Source organism: Carlito syrichta, unplaced genomic scaffold (genome assembly GCF_000164805.1).
Source record: "Carlito syrichta isolate Samal-C Ts95f unplaced genomic scaffold, Tarsius_syrichta-2.0.1 Scaffold308857, whole genome shotgun sequence".
Lineage (NCBI taxonomy): Eukaryota > Metazoa > Chordata > Mammalia > Primates > Tarsiidae > Carlito > Carlito syrichta.
In genome coordinates, this window is record NW_007252953.1 from 567,880 (window position 1) to 588,030 (window position 20,151).

The 20,151-nt window shown below is 44.4% G+C and overlaps 1 protein-coding gene across 1 annotated transcript in view; it reads right to left on the reverse strand.

Moving 5' to 3' along the window:
• Positions 1 to 1,804: 1,804 nt before the first annotated feature.
• Positions 1,805 to 20,151, reverse strand: part of ATXN1 (ataxin 1) — a 22,820-nt gene continuing 4,473 nt past the window's right edge. Inside the window, exon 4 of the mRNA XM_021716659.1 lies at positions 1,805 to 4,456. Within this exon, the coding sequence (XP_021572334.1) occupies positions 3,926 to 4,456 (531 nt within the window). The 3' untranslated portion in view covers positions 1,805 to 3,925. The remainder of the gene's footprint in view (positions 4,457 to 20,151) is intronic.

Consider the following 20,151-nt stretch of genomic DNA (forward strand, 5'->3'; position numbering starts at 1 on the left):
AACAGAAAACATGGGGGGGGGGTCACAATTCCGAGTTAGAAATGGGATCAACAACAATGACCAAAAAAATCAAATCATCCCAAACCAAACTGGGCGAGTCAGGGATAACAAAAAGTTGACCAACACAGAAAATGATCCTGAAAGTCCAAATGAAAATGCAATTTGGATTTCCACTTTAAAAGATCTGAGGTAAGTGGCATCCATCTCTGAATCCCTCCCTCCCCCCTCTGCCCCAAGGTGGCCCAGACAAACTGAAATAATTCTCAAGTTAAACATCCTAAGGAACAGTCATTTGATATATTTAGAAATCCCTAGAAAGAGAAGTTCTTGTTTGTTGGTTTCTTATTAATAATATTATTATTTTTTATTTTCGCCCTGACTAATTTCTTGGTGATTGTGTTCCATTGTAAACGCAAAAGGCCTGCTGTTATTAGTTTTAAAATGGAAAACAGGAAAGAAAGAACAAAAGACGGCTGTTGGTAAATATTGCAAAGTGGACATAGTACAGAGGCACATGGCTGATCCTTGTAAGCTGAACGGCACCGAAGAATTTCTACCCCTGTCATCGTTACGTTTGCTACACAGAAGCGGTGACAGAGGCTGCTCTGGGAGCCTCGAGGCTCGCCAAGTCTGCAAACCAGAGGAGGCTCCTGCCCTCTGCGCGTTCTTCCTATTCGAAGAGAAAGCTGCCACAAAGGGGTGACGACCGTGGTTGGCAGGTGGTCCCCTCCACGGCCACTGGCCAGCACGCTCAGAACGCACACACACAACAGGCCACACTTGCTGCCCACGCTCAGAGGCAGGGCTCAAAGTCTCCAGGGCACAGACCCCGAGGAGGGGCTGCCTGCAGAAAAGACCGTGGAAAATGGGTTGACTCCAGGCTACACGGCTCCAGAGTGTGTCTCAGAAATGAATCTGCCTTCCTTCCTCTCCACACTCCACGTTCACTATTCCATGTGGTGACAGGGGACACTGCGGCTCTTCCCCTATGTATCCTTGGCTGGCTCTGCAGCATGGCGACAGACACACGGGCTCCCGATGGCTCCCCGCCCCAGCACTCAGCATCCGCAGGAGGGGGAAGGCGGGAGGCTTCTTCCCTCCGGCCCTGCTCTTGTCAGAACCGGGCAGAGCAACCCAACAAGGAAAAAGCCAAAAGAGAATGAGCTTGAACTATAGAGCACACTGGTCAGACTCTATTGGCACAGAAAGTATTGCACATGCTAAAAAAGCAAGAGAATGAAATGGGACAAGGGTTTAGAAAGAACCAATTATTTTATAATTCCTATACCTGAAATAGAACCACGAAAATGATGATGATGTTCCTATTGCTCCAGACCACGTGTTTTCCCATTTTAGTGTTGGTTTAATGGATCCAGTCAGTTTGATACTCGAAGTAAGCCAAAAGGTGGTGGGTGTTTTTCCTTGTCCACACGAGTTGTAAATAGTGGTACTAATGAGAACAAAGTCTATGTGGCAGCCTGTATTCCTCTTACCATCAAAGGTTAAAAAACAAAAAGAGAAACAAAACCTAATAATTGCAAGTGCCCTGAGCAGAATATATGGAAGATTAAGCAAGTTCTCTGAACAGAAACGTTTAAAAAATACATACTAAATAAGCAGTATGACCGCAAGAATGAGCCCACCCAGCTCTTGCAAGCATGCTGAGAGGCTAATGAAATTCAAGGAAAGTTAAGGAACAATTCTAGCCATTCTAAACCTATTCATATGTTTTTGGTACACCCCAGAAAATGGTTTATACAAATTGTGGGAGCTAAATGTGAAGGAATACTAGATAGCCAAAATGTGGGTTGATCTCAGAATTTTTTTGTTTTTTAATTTGTGAAATGGAAGAAGCACTATTTTCACTGGTAAAAGAAAAATCAGATAAGTGTTCAGGTTAGTTGCAGTCATCTAAGTAAGAATATTTAAAAATTTCTCCCTACTTATAAAACTTTTTTTTTTTTTAAAGCACTTTGAGATGCACTCAAAACCCACAAATGATATTTCAGATCTCTGGGAATGAAAGGTTTAAACTATGAAATACCCTTTCTGGGTTTGTACCAAACATTAAATTTTGATTTGATTTCAGAAAGAAAAGAAAAGTCATTCTGAAAATAACATTAATAACAACAATAATAAAGTAATTAAAAAAACTTGCTCACATATAAATGTCTTTATGGAAAACTCTCTCAATGAATCTGAAGAAAATTCTCAGAGTTGTCCTGCTAAGACCTGGCTTTTTGTGACAGATGTGGTAAAAAGACCAAAATTAATTCTGAAAGGAACATAACCTTATAAAATGGCCTAGAGTTTAGGCAGGTTAGAAAGTAATTTTGCTACATTTATTTATGCCGTTCAGTCCCCCAAACCTTTCCCACAATGTTATTGGATAAAAACTGCAGGAATATCACACAAATTATAAACTCAAGATGTGCAAATCGCAAGGTTCTTTAAAAGTTCATCTTAAAAAGAAAAACACTGGACAAAAATGAGTATTCTTTTCTCCATCCCTTTTCTCTCAGTTTCTCTGCCAACTCTGCATATGCCTTGAACTCTTTCTCAGACATCAAAGTGAAAAGTGCCTCCTGTCAGGTAGTACTTGGTGGTCATTTATTGTCACATACTAGTTCATAATTCACATTCATCCCTTTAAGCCACATGGAAACTTTCAATATCTTGCTCTTGAGCAACTCTGCAGAGCTGAAATGTAGTTACAGTGTTGAAAAAAAGAAAGCAACTTAGTTTTTTTTTTCTTCCCAAAGAGTTTAAGGTGAGATACAGTACTTGTTGAATGACAGACCAAGATGCTTGGTAATAAAGTGTGAACAGTATTTTAAGTGCTTAGAGATAGTAATATATGCTCATCTTCAAAATCTAACTCCTCACATCACACTGGAATCTGAAAAAAGTGGCACCCGAGTTGTCCATAGTCATGAACTATAAACAGTACTAGAGTTAAAAGACAAAAAGATTTTGCAAACTCAACGCGAAGAGCTTCTGTTGCTCTCACTGAAGGGCAGTTTGCATCTACCTCTTGGGAGCGAAGTCAATGCAATAACCTGATTGGTTTTCCTAACACTGCACAGACACCAGCATGGGTGTTCACTCTCTCCCGCACCCCTGCCACCCCCCGCGTGGAGCCATGTGAGCAGGGAGGCCTCCCTGTCCACCATGACACCCTGGCGACATCACTGCACTATGAATAAAGCAGAAATGAAATCCCACATGTGGCAGTTGCTCTTAAAAAATATATATATCAGTGCAGTCAGGCCCCATAGGGGGAAATATATATCTATACGATTAAAAGTTGCTTTTATTGTAAAATATGTTGGAGAGAAAAATGTTCTTTTAAACGAAGCTATCTGCCCTCTGATGCCTCTCTACGATGCCCTGAAGCTGGATTCCTGATGTTGGTTTTACACGTGGGAACCCCAGGAGGACACAGCTCTGGACCCCCAATCCCATGCTGAGAGCAAGAGAGTGAGACAGACGGAGGCAGAGAAAAAGAGACCCTCACTCCCTGCCGTGGCGCCCGTGCACCCCCCCATGCACGCACCCCCGCACCCCTGCAGGTCCCTTCCCATAGAACTTTCTCTGGAAACTAGCAGGAGTCAGTGCCCACTGGATGCTTCTGTGCTGCTAGACAAGGCAGGCTCTGGGAAGCCACATTCGTCTTCCCCAGGAGGCCTGGAGCCTGGACCTCCCCTGCTCTGGCCTCCACCCACCTGCTCATAGACAGATGCTCGTGGGCAAAGCGTATGCACCAGTCTCCTGCGACACACCTGCTGTAACTCGAATGACAAGGTTAGAACAGAAACCTAAAATAAGAGGATAACATGTAAATACTGTGTTATTTAGCCTACAGTACAGTAATCTGGATACAAATGAAAAGGGAGAGCCACGTTTCCTTTCCCCCACTCTGCCTCTACTTGCCTACATTAGACCGGCCTTCAATGCAAATCTTAACCTCCTGAGGAATTAGAGAAGGCTTAGGAAGAGTCAAAGGTGGTTCGTCTTCTGACTTCTCCAGTTTGCGGGTCTCGGGCGCCGACCACCTCCTCTTCCTCGTCGCCAAGGGCTTGCTGGGTTCTATTTTGGCGAGGAAGGGTGCTGCAGGCAATCCTATTTTTTCTGGAAACTTCAGTTCACCATTCTCAGAGAGCATCTGGGCACTTCCCTGATTGATTCCGTTTTCCTGCTCGGCATACCTGTGTCTACTGCCCGCCAGGCCGTCGGTCTTTGAGTGCTTCAGCAGGACGCTGGCAGGATCCACGGGCTGGCCCTTTTTAACAGAGCCGTTCTTCAGGTTCTTGAGGGTAAGCGAGATGCAGACATCCCCAACTGAGAGTTTGGAACACGGCAAATCAAAGAGCTGGCTGGTTCTCTCTGGACAGCAGGAAGACCAGCCCTGTCCAAACACAAAAAAAGGATACTCTACCAAAACTTCAACGCTGACCTGTGGAAACAGGGAGAGACAGAGGGAGGCAGAAGGAAGGAAACAAAAACATTTTATTCTTGTTTTATTTTATATACAAGCACACACACACATACAGGTTGAATGAGGAAAAAAAACCCAACAGTTAAAAACCTCTTTCCCCAGCTACACACTACAGATGAGGCTCATAACTTTCTGTTATACCTGCACTTACCATGGATGGTGGGCAGAAGTCGGTGGAAGAAACTGTCTGGCGTAAAAGTCCATCAGTATTCAAAATATTCTACTGCGTGTTAGCTTTACTACAGCTGGGCTCTGTTCAAACCAGTCAGTTGGCCCCCAACAATGGCAAAACATCTGTTTAGCAGTCCGCACTGAGCTAGGCTCTGCAGCTGACTCAGAAGCCCAATACAGTCTTGCATTTTACTAGGTCACCGGACAACTGCTCTTGTCATGTAGGACAGAACTAAATACAGATGAGAGTAGCCTGTATGTGAGCTCCATGAGGCGGGCACAATGTGTTTATCGCTAAAAGGGTACTTGGCATATGACTGGAGCTTAATAAATATTTATTGGCTAAATGCACTCTAGGAATTCAGGGGGAACATAATCAGTAAGGGCTAGAGGAACCAGGGAAGGCTTTCCCAGGCCCCTGGAGCCATGATGAGCAGGATTTGGAGACGTTTGGGGGTGGGACACTGTTGGGGAGAAGGTAAGGCAGTCACAGACAGCTCCTGTGCTTGTCTATCCACAAGGCCAACCCCCAGGCATTCAGATTAGTCTCCGCATTTGTTTGAAAAGCAAATAACGAAAGCAGGTGAAACCCAGTATCCTCTCAACAGCTGCAATTTTCTCCATGCCACTTTGTGCCATGCACCAAGCTAAGGAAATCAGTCCTGGTCCCAAAGGAATTCACACTCAGGTGGGTAAAAGAGGCCCATGAACAAGAATTGACAATCCATGTGGCAGAGGAGATTACAGAGCTTGGCACAGCATGAAGTTATTGGAGGGCAGAGGAAAGGCAAACACCACTTTGGAGAAGAGGTGAGTAAGGAAGTCTTCTTGGATGAGCATACGCTTTGCTGAGTTTTAAAAAACAGTGTCGACAGAGTAGAGGTATGGTTGCAAGAAGACATTACTGGAAGAAGGGATGTGCAGACAAAGGCAAGGAGATGGTGTGTGCAGGGATCCTGTCCAAAGTCCTACTGTTGACATTAAGTTAGGGTGAAATGCACCTGAGGTTTTCTACAGTTTCATTTCCATGGGAATTGAGTTTTTTTCAAATAAATAAATAAATGTGTGTGTGTGTGTGTGTGTGTGTGTGTGTGTGTGTGTGTGTGTGTATTGAGAGAGAGAGAGAGAGAGAGAGAGAACAATGAAGTTGTTTTAAAAGTCAGTTTTCAATGACCCTTCTAGATGCAGTAGACTACATAATTTGGACCAACCCTTCTGCTGAAGACAACTAAAACCTCTGAAGAAAAATAACATTAGCAAATCAATAAAAAACTATGAACAAAACTTTAATAATAATTTTCTTTCTTATGGGACTCGACAGAAAATAAGATAGTAAAAAAAATTACTGGGTTGGATCAGGAAAGAATGATGACCCAGACAGTTGAAACTGGTGCTTGGGGCCTATTTTCTCCTTAGAGTCAAGTCTTAAGAGCACAGAGGACAGGGAATGGAGTTCAGGATACACCAAGAGGCGGGAGGTGCCGTCTGGTGAACCCCATTCTTTTGGGCTGTGACCTCAAAGCACTGTATCTTGGAAGTAAGTGTGAACCAGAAGCAGACAGGCCTTTCAAAGTATGAAGCTCAAGAGTTGTTTTTTGAGTTGGAGTCTCACTCTGTTGCCCAGACTGGAGTGCAGTGGCTGCTCCTGGTCACCGCAGCCTCGTCTGCTGGGCTCCAGGGATCCTTCCGCCTCAGCCTTCCAAGTAGCCGGAACTACAGGCGCACGCTACCACACCCGACTAATTTTTTTGATTTATTGTAGAGATGAGGTCTTGCCAAGTTGCTCAGGCGGGTCTCGAACCCGCGGGCTCAGGCATTCCACTCACCTCAGCCTCCCAAAGCGCAGGATTACAGGCTGAGCCACCGAACCCGGCTAAGCTCAGATTTTAATCATGTCAGTCTCTAATACTAGATTAAGGTCTTGATTTAGTTCTACAATTTTGCAAATAAAAGACAGTATTCAATTAAAATGGGGGGGGGGCATGAGGACACCAGATAACATGAATAAAAACTGGTAAAAATAACAGATAATAAAAACAAACCTATAGGAGTTTCTCATATATTGTTATCTGATATAGATTTTAAAATGACTATACTTACAGAGTTTAAGAAGATTTAAGACAAGCTTGAAGGTTTTGGTAGAGAATTAGGATTTAAAAGATCCATGTAAATTCTAGAATAAAAAAAATCAACTGAAATCAAGAATGCAATACATTTTCCAACTGAATAGACATGGTTTAAGAAAGAATTAGTGAACTCGATTCTCTTAGTAAAGCTTTAGAAGAAACTATACAGGATGGATATAGATACATAAAGATGGCTAACATAGAGAAGAGGGTAAGAGACATAGAAGCTATATTGAGAAGATCTAAAGACACATAATTTGAATCCTTGGAGGAGGAAGAGAGGGAGACAATAGGGCAGAAGTAATACCTGGGGAGGTAATGGCTAAGACTTTTCCCAAGCCGATGAGAGATAATTAGCTATAGATTCAAGAAGGCCTAACTCCAAGCAGGAAAAATAAAAATAAATGTTGCCTAGGCAGGTCATAGTTAAATTACTATAAGCCAAAGACAGGGAAACAGATCTTAAAAGTCTCCAGAACAAAATACTTCCAAAATAAGCAACAGTTAAACTCACAGTTTACGATCTCAACAAAAATAAAGGAAGCCAGGAGATAATGGAATATCCTTAAAGTGCTAAAGAAAAAAAAAGCCAATCAAGAAGCCTATATGGAGCAAAAAGATCCTTTAACAATGAAGGCAAAACAAATACATGTTCAGACAAACAGCAATCCAGAGAATCTACCACCAACAGATCTGCGCTAAGTTTGTAGATGCAGGAAGGAATGAAAAGAACTGAAAAAATGGTAGTAAAATGGGGAAATAAGAAAGGAATATTTGCTATATGCAATCATATTAAAATGTTCTGTTGATTTGACACATATGCATACACATAGAAACATATGAATAATTAAAATACCCCCCAAACTTAAAAAGTAATAAATTTTCATGTAATCTAGGTAGATTGTGGCTTTTATACTTAATCTTCTTTATCTTCTTTGATAACTCTGATTGATCTAGTCCTGATACACTTCTAGAATGACAGATTTTATTGAATGCATAGAAGACATGTGTTTTTAGAAGGGACAACGAGAGTGAATTTATACGAAAGCCTTTTTCAATTTGTGTGGGACCATGAGTCCAGGCATGTGTGTATTATTTGAGGGGCAGTCTCATAGTTCTGCATTATTTTAATAATGTGAAGAGAGCTAAAATTTTTTGAATGCCTACTCTGTCAGACATTCAGCTACAAAAATATTTTGTTTCATGTTCACAATGAACTAATGAGACAAGTACGGCTATTTCAGTTTTATGAACTTTACACTCACAGACTATTTGTCTGTGATGAAACCACTTGCCTAAATGTCATGGTTATTAGCTGATGTGACTGAGATTTAATCCTAGTCTTTGGCCCCCACATCCATTTTTTTCCCTATGCGTCCTGACCTCTACCCCCATGAACAAAGATACTATAATCCACAAAAAGAGACAAACTTACCATTTCCACTGTCCCCAAGAGGTGTGAATATTACTTGAAATAAGTAGGATCCAATAGCATGAATGCAAAGACTTGTTTCATGGTTAAGAAAATTGTGATATACCGTCTGCCTTACATCCACTCATACAATTCTAGTCACTCTGTACAAGTGTGTGACAAGACTGATGTTCAGTTTCAAAATGACATTTACATCACAAACACATATATATTTGCATATAGACAAGTACAAATAATCTTACAAGTTACAATATCAGATGAGGATGTCCACTGTATTCTAGGTGGGAGGACCAATCTGAAAATGACTCCCTAGATCCTCTCCCAAACCTCTTAGAGCCATGAGCACCACACACTGAGCAGAAGAAATAAATCCTACATCAAGTGAAGACTGTTCAGCTGCATCTTCAAGTCATTAAACAAAGATCTCAGGCGTTCATACCTCATAAGAATCTCTACCAGCTTCATTGTTTGCTTATTCCTGCCTAATACCTGCCAGAGGTAATGTGGCGATCATAACGCCACAAGCCCTAGTTCCAAGCACACCAGCCTCTTTTTTGGCTCTGTCTATGCCTGGATAATTCCCTGCCTCCTTCCTGGCAGGCAGCCTGGTACCCACCAGTGAGAGGTCCTTGGTGTGTGAGCCTTATTATATACACTTCTCAAGGCAGCCAATATTTCATTTTCTGAAAATAACATCTATTGTATACTCATAGACAAATCTATCTGAAGATTTTCATGTTGCCAAGTTTCTTTTTTCTTTTTCTTTTTTTTTTTTTGAGCTGGAGTCTCACTCTGTCGCCCAGACTGGAGCGGCCACCGCAGCCTCGACCCGCTGGGCTCTGGCGATCCTTCCGCCTCAGCCTTCCAAGTAGCCGGAATTACAGGCATGTGCTACCACGCCCGGCTGATTTTTTGATTTATTGTAGAGATGAGGTCTTGCCGCCCAGGCGGGTCTCGAACCCGCGGGCTCTGGCAATCCACTCACCTCAGCCTCCCAAAGGCGCAGGATTACAGGCTGAGCCACCGAGCCCGGCACCAAGTTTCTATAAACTCATTAAGATGTCTTCAAGGCCTTTATAACAGGTAATAGAACTGATTACTAACAGCTATGATACAGATGTTAATGCTTACCATTAAAGATACCATAACGTTGGACATTTTGAAAGTCTGTCATTACTCCCTTGTCTCAAAACTCCAAAGACAGACCTTAGAATTAAATGCTGTAGTGTCAGCCATGGCTAGAACAGCCTACTTAAACATCGATGAGAGAAAAGTGTTGGAGAGAGAAAATAATATTTGAGATGTGTACTACAAAGTGCCAGTGTCAATGGAATTTATTTTAAGCTGGATAGGCTTCTCCCTCATGGTGATGCCTTGTTTTTCATTCATTTTGTCGAAATTCTGGCTTTGCTTTCTCTCAAAGGAGATATGCCACTCAAGCGAATGATGCCATCACCAGGCACCCTCAGCTGGGTCTATGTAAGCTGGATTAGTAGCTAAACATTATTTAGATAGTCTCATTGTTTTAGGCACTAGATTGGACAGCTCAGGCCAGTGCTATTTTTCTCCTCATTAATTATCTAGCTTGAACGATCTACATAATGAACTTCCCCCCAAAGGTCTAAGTGTATGTGAACTAAAATAAGTTTTTTCCCTTTTCTTTGGTGAAAGTTAAATTTTGTTGCATATATCTCAGATAGGCACACTAAATTATTCATAACAGATTTATTTTTGTTTTATAATTAAGTCTGTCATAAGGATATAAACATTCTTAAAGGTTAGCTGATCATTAACAGTTAATGAAGAAATCTCACTGAGGGATTTTTCAGTGAGAATATATATAGTCAAGTCTGTCTGCTTGAAATTCCCTTGGAAAGGAGCATTATCCACCTCAGAACATGCTGTCAATGCCAACAGGGGTTGTCATGGATGTGAAACAGATATGGTGTAATTTTGTGGAATGATGTCACCTCAAACTGGAATAACAAGTCTATGAATTCCTTTGAGACCCATGGTGCTGAGAACCTCAAAATATGATGATGATGATGAGTTGGAGTCTCACTCCGTCATCCAGGCTGGAGTGCAGTGGCACACTGAAGTCCACTCGGGCTGGAGTGCAGTCGCACGCCCCAGCGTTTACCTGCTGCCTGGCGATCCTTCTGCCTCAGTCTTCCAAACAGCCAGAACTACACGCATGCGTTACCTTGTCTTGCTAATTTTTTGATTTAGTGTAGAGACAGGGTCTCACCATGTAGCCCAGGCTGGTCTCGAACCTGCAGGCTCAGGCAAACCGCTTGCCTCAGCCTCCCAAAGTGCTGGGATTACAGGCTTGAGCCACTGTGCCCGGCCTCTCAAAATATGATTGATCAAGCGTTCATGATGACAAGCTCCAGGTTTTGCAGTTGTAATGAAGTTCAGTAAGTACACACTGAGCACCTGCTAAGTGTTACAGACCCTGGAAGAGTGCCTATTGTTTAAGACCCAGTTTCTTGCCTGCCAGGAACAGACAACATCATGCAGAACAATTTCAACAGGGCACATTTGGATACTGGCTACCACGTTATCTGATGATGCCCACTCAGATGTCTAATTGGCAATTCAAACATGATGCGATCAGAACAGACCACCTCCTGATGTACCCCCGCCCAATGGTGCATCCTACGTACATCCCATCTCCACAAATGGTATCCCCCTGTATTCTAGCTGTTCAATCAGTGGGCTGGGAATTGTCCTTGCTTCTCTTCTTTTTCTCATACCACATGCCTCCAAATCATAAGCAGAGCTTATCAGTCCCTCTTCCAAATATACCTAGAATGAGACCATTTCTTGCTACCTCTACCACCTCTCTCCTGGCCAAGCCGACATCTCACTTACTGAGTCAACATCAACAAACTCAATGTCTTCTGCATCGCCCCCTACTCACCGCACTGTAGGAATACTGGTCTCCTTGCTGTTGAAGGACCTGTGTGGTCTCCTTTAACTCCAAAGACACTTGCACCTTCTGGTCTGCGCACCCTGTATTCCCTCCATTTGGAATCCTTTCTGCCCGTGTACTGCAGCCGTCCAGTCTCCTTCTCAGAGAGCTTCCTTAACAGCTGTTTGAAATAACAATCCTCTAGCTTCCTTATCTTCTTTATGCTGCTTTATTTTTTCCCATAGCACTTCTTATCTTTTGATGCATTCTTTTTTTTTTTACTAACTTGCATATTTGTCTGTCTGTTTCACCTCTTCCCCCAAACTCATTGTTCTATCCCCAGAGTCTAGAATACTTCCTGGCATGTAATAGGGGCTTAGTTAAAATCTGAAAAAAATACACAGTTCTGTTTGCCTTCCATGTGGAAAAATGTTGCAGTGCCACACCTGTCCAATGGGGGTGGGGGGTGGGGGGCAATGTTTAGACTGGAGAGACTGCTTGTCCTTTTTTTTTGAGTTGGAATCTCACTCTGTCGCCCAGACTGGAGTACAGAGGCACGCTCCCGGCCACTGCAGCCTCGACCTGCTGGGCTCCGGCGATCCTTCCACCTCAGCCTTCCAAGTAGCTGGAACTATAGGCACGTGCTACTGTGCCTGGCTAATTTTTTTTATTTATTGTAGAGATGAGGTCTTGTCCCAGGCTGGTCTCAAACCCGTGGGCTCAGGCAATCCTCTCACCTCGGCTTCCCAAAGTGCTGGGATTACAGGCTTGAGTCACCGCATATGGCCGTCCTTTTTTTTCAACAGCCAGGACTAAATCGGGCTTGTGTTCTACTCCAGGGAGAAGAGCAGTGCTTTCCTCAGGGTCTGGCTCACCCCCTAACAGGCAGCTTTCTGGGTTAACCCATAGCGCCCTCACCCTGTCAGACGCTGAGCTCCTCATGATTTCATGGAATCATACTTCAGTTATTTCCACCCTTGTTCCTTGAGGTGTGCTAATAATCATTAAGTCATTTTGTGATCTTGTTGGGGTTCCAAGCATTTTCAAGAATGGCCTCTGATGAAACCCCTGTGCAAATAAATTCGTGAGCGAAGTACCATATACAACCAAAGAATGTTACGTAATTCTTGGCAGCTTGATAGAGCCCATTTTTTCATACCATAAATACATCCTTTTCCAAACACTTCAGCAGTCTGCAGGATGAAATGCGAGCGTGTCTTTTGTCAGCTTGGGGCCCTTCTGTCTTGCATCCCCGGATGCCTTGCAGTCGGTACCTCTCGCTTTAGGGGCAGATCCCCCCCATCTTCCTCCACCCTTCCCCATTTTCCTCCTGCCTCTGTAAGCACACCCATCTGCTCATCACCACTGTTATGAGAAATCTGTCCTACCCCAGTCCCTGATACCGACTCCTCTAGAACCATCACCTCCAACTTCCACTTAAAATTTTTAAAGACTCTTTTGTAGAGACAAGGTCTCACTATGTGGCCCAGGCTGGTCTCAGACTCCCGGGCTCAAGAAATCCTTCCACTTCTGATTCCATCTCCTAAAAAGCTGGGATGACCAGTGTGACAGCCACCATACCTGGCCTCCAACTTCCACTCTGGGTGGAGGAACCAAGATAGGGAGGCAACACACAGCCTCACTTCTGGACTGAAAATTATTTATTCCATGTCGCCTTCCTAGGCTGGAAATGACTGGATTTTAAGTTCATTTTTAGCTCCTCTATGTGAAAGCACAATATAATTCCTTTCACTACTTAGTCAATAACTATTGTATCTAAACACGATATGCATACACGCATATTTATGCTGTTTGATTGTATATTTCAATCTTAGATTGGTGCTATGTCTATATACACACATATGTACGTATCATCAAAAACAAGATAAAAAGAAAACAAAACGTCTGTTGTTTAAATATGTCTCCCTTTTCCTTCACAAGAAACCCTGTTTTCACAAATGCGAGGGGCATCTGTTTTACAAAACATTTTTTCATGACACGATCCCAAACATACAAATTCTGCTGGTAGCTGGGAGCAATGAAATCTCTCAGAAGCTGGATTTCAGTGAATATGTCTTGCTTTGGATAAAATTTTTATTATTTTATTTTATTTTATTTTTTTGAGTTGGAGTCTCACTCTGTCACCCAGGCCGGAGTCCAGTGGCACACTCACTGACCTGCTGGGCTCTGGTGATCCTTCTGATTCAGCCTTCCAAGTAGCCGGAACTACAGGCGTGCACTACCATGCCCAGCTAATATTTTTTTAATTTGCTGTAGAGACGAGGTCTCGCCAAGTTGCCCAGGCTGGTCTCGAACCCTTGGGCTCAGGCAATCCACTTGCCTCGGCCTCCCAAAGTGCTGGGATTACAAGCTGAGCCACTGAGGCCGGCAGGGTAAAATTTTGAAACTGGGAATTCCTAACTTTCTTTACAAGTGAAATCCTGTTTTACCTGTAGAGAAAAACCAGTCTGCCTTTCTGGAAGGCTAGTTTGCATGACTGTGTTCTTGGCATGAAAAAAATCAGAAAACCCCAGAGCAAGGATGAAGGGGTAAGCAAGAGACCCATTTACTTAGATGTTTAAAAATCATTAATAAAAACAGTCAAAACTCTTCAGTTGAGTGTAAGAATATCTGTGTGTTCTATTTAAAACATTTAATCATGTTAATGCTAAGCCTGACTCAGTCGTTGGTGGAAGCATTTCCTGGTTGTTCAGTAAACCCACACCCTAACACAGGAACGCCTCCAAACACAAGTCCCAAATTAAAAGTTGGGTTCTTCTCACTCATGGTAGCCTGGCTTACAGAACTCCCTTGTGGGAGGGGCCCGCAAGGAGGCCCGGGGCTGGCCAGGAAGGACACTGTCCCAAAAGTGACGGTGGTAGCTCTGACATCACAGCCATTAGACACACAGATTCTATTCCTCTTACCTGAAGGAAACAAGGACATAAGCTTGACAAGGGCCTTGTGTTTCTGGCCTGGCTCCAACAGGAGCTTGGCCAGTATCTCCTGCCCTCAATGTTTGCCCCTGGGAATGGTGATTTAGTAGAATTCAGGTGGTGTGACCTCTAGCCTGCGTAGGCTGCATGGAGCCTGCTTCGATAATAACTTTACCCAGAACTTCAAAGAACACAGATGTTAATAGTTTTACTCAGACTCTCAGAAAACAAAGATGTCAGTGCTATAGTAAGCTTGCCAGGGAAAGTCCTAAACATTAACGTTTTCCCAGCTGATGCTAGCATTAATATATCTCTTGTTTATGTAGTTTTGCTCTATATAAGAAAACATGCTGTAAGAATAAACTTGCTCTCACCTAGTGAGGTGAGAGACCACCCAATCCCGCCGTTCTTTGTCTTTCTTTTCTCATTCCCTCCCCCCACCTCAGGCCCTGCTCTACAGAGGCTGGACCTCCGCACTGACCCTCCGCCTCCAGGGTCTTAAAATTTGTGCCTTAAAGGACAACAGCATAATATTCAGTGCTAAAAAGAAATGAGCTATCAGAGCCACAAAAAGACACGGAGGGACCTGAAATGCGTTTTGCTAAGTGAAAGAAGCCAATCTGAAAAGGCTACATACTGTATCATTCCAACTGTATGACATTCTGAAAAAGGCAAAACTATGGAGACAGTAAAAAGATCAGTGGCTGCCAAGAGTTTGAGGCGGAGAGTGGGGGTACCAGCAGGTGAAACATGAAGGCTTTTTAGAGCGGTAGAACTATTCCGTATGATACTGGAATGCTGGATACATGACACCACGCATTGATCAAAACGCACAGAATGCACAACACAAAGAATCAACCCTAATGTAAACTATGGACTCTACTTAATAGTGTATCAAGGTCAGACTCAGTGGCTCAGCCGGTAATCCCAGCACTTAAGGAGGCCAAGGCGAGTGGATTGCCTGAGCCTGCAGGTTTGAGACCAGCCCGGGCAACTTGGCGAGACCTCGTCTCTACAATAAATCAAAAATTAGCTGGGCATGGTAGCGTGTGCCTCTAGTTCTGGCTACTTGAAGGCTGAGGCAGAAGATCGCCGGAGCCCAGCAGGTCAAGGCTGCAGTGGCTGGGAGCATGCACTGCACTCCAATCTGGGCGACAGAGTGAGACTCCAACTCAAAAAAAAAAAAAAAACCCAAAATAAATAAAAACTCTTTGAAACAAGAAATAAGAGGTTAGAAAATTAGGAAGGTAAGAAAGGGATTGGCAGTAGTGGCAAACTGTCAGGGGAGGAGGAGTGGGATTGGCAGTTGAGGGAAACTGCTAGGGGAGGGAAGGAGGGGCATACCTCATCAACAAGGGTACCTGGCGACAGTGTGAGACTCCAACTCAAAAAAAAGGTGTATCAATATTGGCTCATCAGTGATAACAACTGTATTATGCTAAAGCAAGATTTCAATAATAGGGGAAACTGGATACGTGTGGGACTTCTCTCTGTCGTTCTGTTCAGTTTTTCGTAAACCTGAAGCTGTTTTAAACAATAAAATCTTTTTTTTTTTTTTTTTTTTTGAGTCGGGGTCTCACTGTGTTGCCTAGGCTGGAGTACAGTGGTGCAATCGCAGCTCACTGCAGCCTCAACTTCCTGGGCTCAGCCTCCCTAGTAGCTGGGACTACAGGTGTGTGCCATCACACCTGGCTAATTAAAAAAAATTTTTTTTTTTTGTAGAATCACTGGACTAGTTGCCCAGGCTGGACTCCAACTCCTGGGCTCAAACAATCCTCCCACCTTGGCCTCCCAAAGTGCTAGGGTTACAGGCATGAGCCACTGTGTCTGGCCTCGATTTTTTAAAAAAGCTATACACAGCAATGGTGTGAGAGAATCTGTTTCCATAACATATATAAGATCACCCAGTTGGGGGGTACTTATATCATGGGGAGGTAAAAGGAGAACATTTTTCTCTTTTTATTTTTGGAAGGGGTACACAGACCCACACAAAAATGTGGTTTGCTATAGTTTCTGTGTTGGAGACTGTCCCGCATTAGAACTGAAAGGAGACATCTAGCACCAGCCACCGGGGCCCAGGCTCAGCGCTGGGCTCCGCACACAGGGCAGTCACCAACGATCTATTTTTTGATACATTAGGATTCATTTCCACCCAGCTCCGCATGTTAAATGTTGGCAAGTGGGTCTGCCTTGGCTGTGAAGGGACTGACTATATAGGCTTATGTGCTGTTTGCATGAGGGCCTTGGCTATTTTTAGGCACCAGCTAATCCATTCAATGCATAATGCTGCCACCGATGACTCACAAGCCGCAGCAGTCACACTGAGAAAGGGTGGGATGAAAGAAAAGCCATCGGTAGACATGCAGTAAGTACATCATTATACTGCGCCGTACGAGCATGCACACGCGCACACCCACGCCAGGACAGTCGGGAGGAGAAGATGGCACTGAATATTAAGCAGCCCCCAAGTAAGTCAGGAAAGCAGTCACCTCGGGAGGATCTGGGAAGCGACAGACGGCCCTAATAACACACGGAACTTGGCATTTCGGGAAGAAGCAGTCAAAGGAAAAGTGTCAGCCCAGAGCACTTTACAAATAAATTTTACTACATCTCTCCTGAGCAAGTACTCTTCGGAAAAGTTAAACCTAGGGAGTGTGAGACAGAGGGATGGGGAGCTGCTCAAAGATAGAAAATGGTTTGTCAGATAGAAACCGAAGGCTCCCCGGATGGGGTTGTCCTGGGCCAGGCTCCCCCAGTGGGCACCTGGCTCACAACCTCTTGCAGAAGCGGAGCTCACGAGCCCTGTTTCTGCATCTGTTATCTTACTGATCTGGAGGCCTGGGCCACCAATCCATCCCTCAAGTCCAGCGCATGCTCAGAAGTACAGGTTGCATATGTTCACATAGGCTAGCGTGAGGCCATGTAGCCTAATGAGACTAGCAGGAATGATGCTCTCCTCAGCCATCAATAGGATTCTGCCATGAGAGGACAGGTAGGGTAAAAATGGCTGGCTGGAAAAGTGCAGCCTTCTTTCTAGGCTTTAATTGACTGCCTCTCCTTCCATAAAGTCTGTTTCTCTCTTTTTTGTTAAAGGGGTGAGGGTCTTTCTTTGTGACCTAGGCTGTAGTGCAGTGGTGCGATCATGCACTTGAACTCCTGGGTTCAAAGCAATCTTCCTGCCTCAGCCTCCTGAGTAGCTAGGATGATCATGCCTGGTTAATTTTTTATTTTGTATTTTCTGTAGAGACAAGGTCTTGCTATGTTGCCCAGGCTGGTCTCAAACTCCTCGCTTCAAGTGATCTGCCCACCTTGGCCTTCTGAAGTGCCAGGATTACAGGCATGAGCCACCGTGCTCGGCCTCCTTCCATATAGACTTTTTGGAGCACGAAGCCTTTTGTTGACTTTTCGGAAGAGACTCATGCTCTTCTAAGGGCCAACGTCACCTAAGTTGAAGCAGGGAAGGGAAAACTAACATTGCACAAGGTCCCAGTGCCACTGGTTGGTGCAGTATAAACGCAGACTTCTATCTTTTTTGGTACCAGGTCTCACATTTTCCCAGCAGCTAACCTTCTTCCTACCCAAGGACAGAGTGTAAAGCTCCATCCTTCCTTTGAGTCGTGTTGGCTCCCATGTTGATGCTACTGCCAGGGGTCCCATCTGGGACTCGACGAAGACGTACGTCCTCAAACTTGGAGAAGATTAAGTGGATTCTATTTGGGAGTGAGGCCCAAGGAAAGCGATTCCGTTGTCCTTTGGGGCTCTCGACCAGAATCAAGGCATGGCAGAGCAGCGACTCTCCCACTCGGGGTGTAAGGTACTGGCTGACCTTCCCCTGAAGAGGAAGGAGGGCTGCACACGGTGATAACAGACAAAACCTGCAATTCCCCTTTACTGTTCCCACAGCACCAAGGTGGGGGTCTGAGGGTGGAAAGATGCTTTCTTTTCCTGTGTTGAGAAATACTGTACTGGGCATGGCAAAGTCACAAGGATGGGGCTGATACGGGAAAGCATTTTTCTCCTACACTGCCTCGCCTGGAGCGTCAGCCGGGACAACACTGGAGGCACCTTTCCACAATAATCGTGAGGAATTCAGCTTCTTAAAAATAACCCCCAAACTGCAAACCCCTCCGTTTTATATGGGATGGCTTTTGTTCCTACTAGGTCTGTGGGTTGCTTAGCACGAGGTCAGTCAAGTTTCCTCTTAGTGCCCTCCTTGGTTTCTGGCAAGTTGATGCCAATAAATTTTACCAGAGCTGTCCTGGGAAGTAGAAGAGTAAAGGATTAAAAAGCTGAGGAGGCCCAAGAGATTATCTTGTGTAAAGAACCCTTTGCCTGTTGCGGAGATGACCGAATGCAGCTCAGAGAGGTGAAATGACTTGTCCGGCCACACATCCGAAGCTGGAACCTGGGCCCTCTCACCACCACACCATACCACACCACACCACACCATGCCATGCTGCTTTCCCTGAGAACGACCTTGGGAGATCAAGCATACTCATGATTCACTATTCATGCAGGATTTGTGCCTAGGGTCACAAAGGCATCTATCTTGTAGAACGGGGGTCCCCAACCCTCAGGGCCACAGACCGGTACTGTTCCGTGGCCTGTTAGGAACCGGGTCACACAGCAGGAGTTGAGTGGTGGGTGAGTGAACAAAACTTCATTTGTTTTTAGAGCTGCTCCCTATCACTCGATTACTGCCTGAGCTCTGCCTGCCATCAGATCAACGGTGGCATTAGATTCTCATAAAAGCACAAACCCTATTGTGCATGTGAGGGATCTATGTTGTGCACTCCTTATGAAAATCTAATACCTGATGATCTGACGTGGAGCGGAGGCAGTGATGCTAGTGCTGGGGAGCGTCTGAAAATACACATTAACATCAGGAGTGAGGTTTGACTGCACAGAGACCATAATAAATCAACTGCTTGCAGACTCATACCTAAACCCATTCAGTGAGTGGCAAGTGAGTTGATGTACTTCAATTGTACAGCTGCATCTGGTGGCAGGTTTTAAGTCAGAATCCAACATTTATTTTAGTCTGCGAGTAGCCCGCCCATTATTTTATTCACCACTTCTGTCTGCGCCTCTTCTTTTTATGGTGAGTTGTGTAATTATTTCATTATATATCACAATGTAGTAATAATAGAAATAAAGTGCACAATAAATGTTACGCACTTGAATCATCTCCAAACCACCCCCGTCCCCCGACCCCGGTCTGTGGAAAAATTGTTTTCTACAAGACCAGTCAAAAAGGTTGGGGACTGCTGTTGTAGAAAACCATCTTCTTCCACAACTTCCCCAAACTTGTGATATTGCTAATTAAGTTCAACAATTTGCACATTTCTCAGTTTCCCGGTGGGTGCAAGTGTTAGTGATAGCTAAATCAGTTGAGAAGACTGGATGATTCTTCAGGCCAGGGAAGGAAACTTCTCAGGGAGGCACTGACGATGGGGAGAAGGATACAGGCCTCGGGACCTCAATTAAATCCAGACATGAGTCGCACCCCACCCCCCCAACTGACTCTGAACCTGTCACTTGTGGCAAACACAGCTGGTGGAGTATTTTAGCTGTGATGATGTCAGCTGATTTCTGATAGGCTCCTTGGTAAAGTGACAAATCATTGGTTGCATCAGGGCCTTGCACTTTTGTTTCTGCGGCATGAAACCTAAGCTGCCTTTTCAGCAGACCACAGCCCTCTTGCCTTTCCTTGCAGAAGCCCTTCCTGGCATACAGCACAGTCACACTGAGCCCGCCCTGACAGACCTGCAAAGAGGCCCTGATAAACCTTCCAACCACTCATTTGCACCTTGGTCGTCACCAATGAGACTTAGTGATCTGGCTACAGGAAAGAAATAAGAACAGAGCTCTAACTGCACCAGGAAGCCCATTTCTCTAACATTCACTGTTCATTTTGCTAAGTTCTGAGCAGGGGAAAACACAGCTAGATTCTTCCTCTCTGAGAATTGAAGAGGGCTGAGAAGCTCTCCAAGCCTGGACTCTGCTAAGGCTCTCAGGGCCTTAGAATGCAGCCCACAACTGAAGAGGCTATCTTTTCTTTTTTTTTTTTTTTG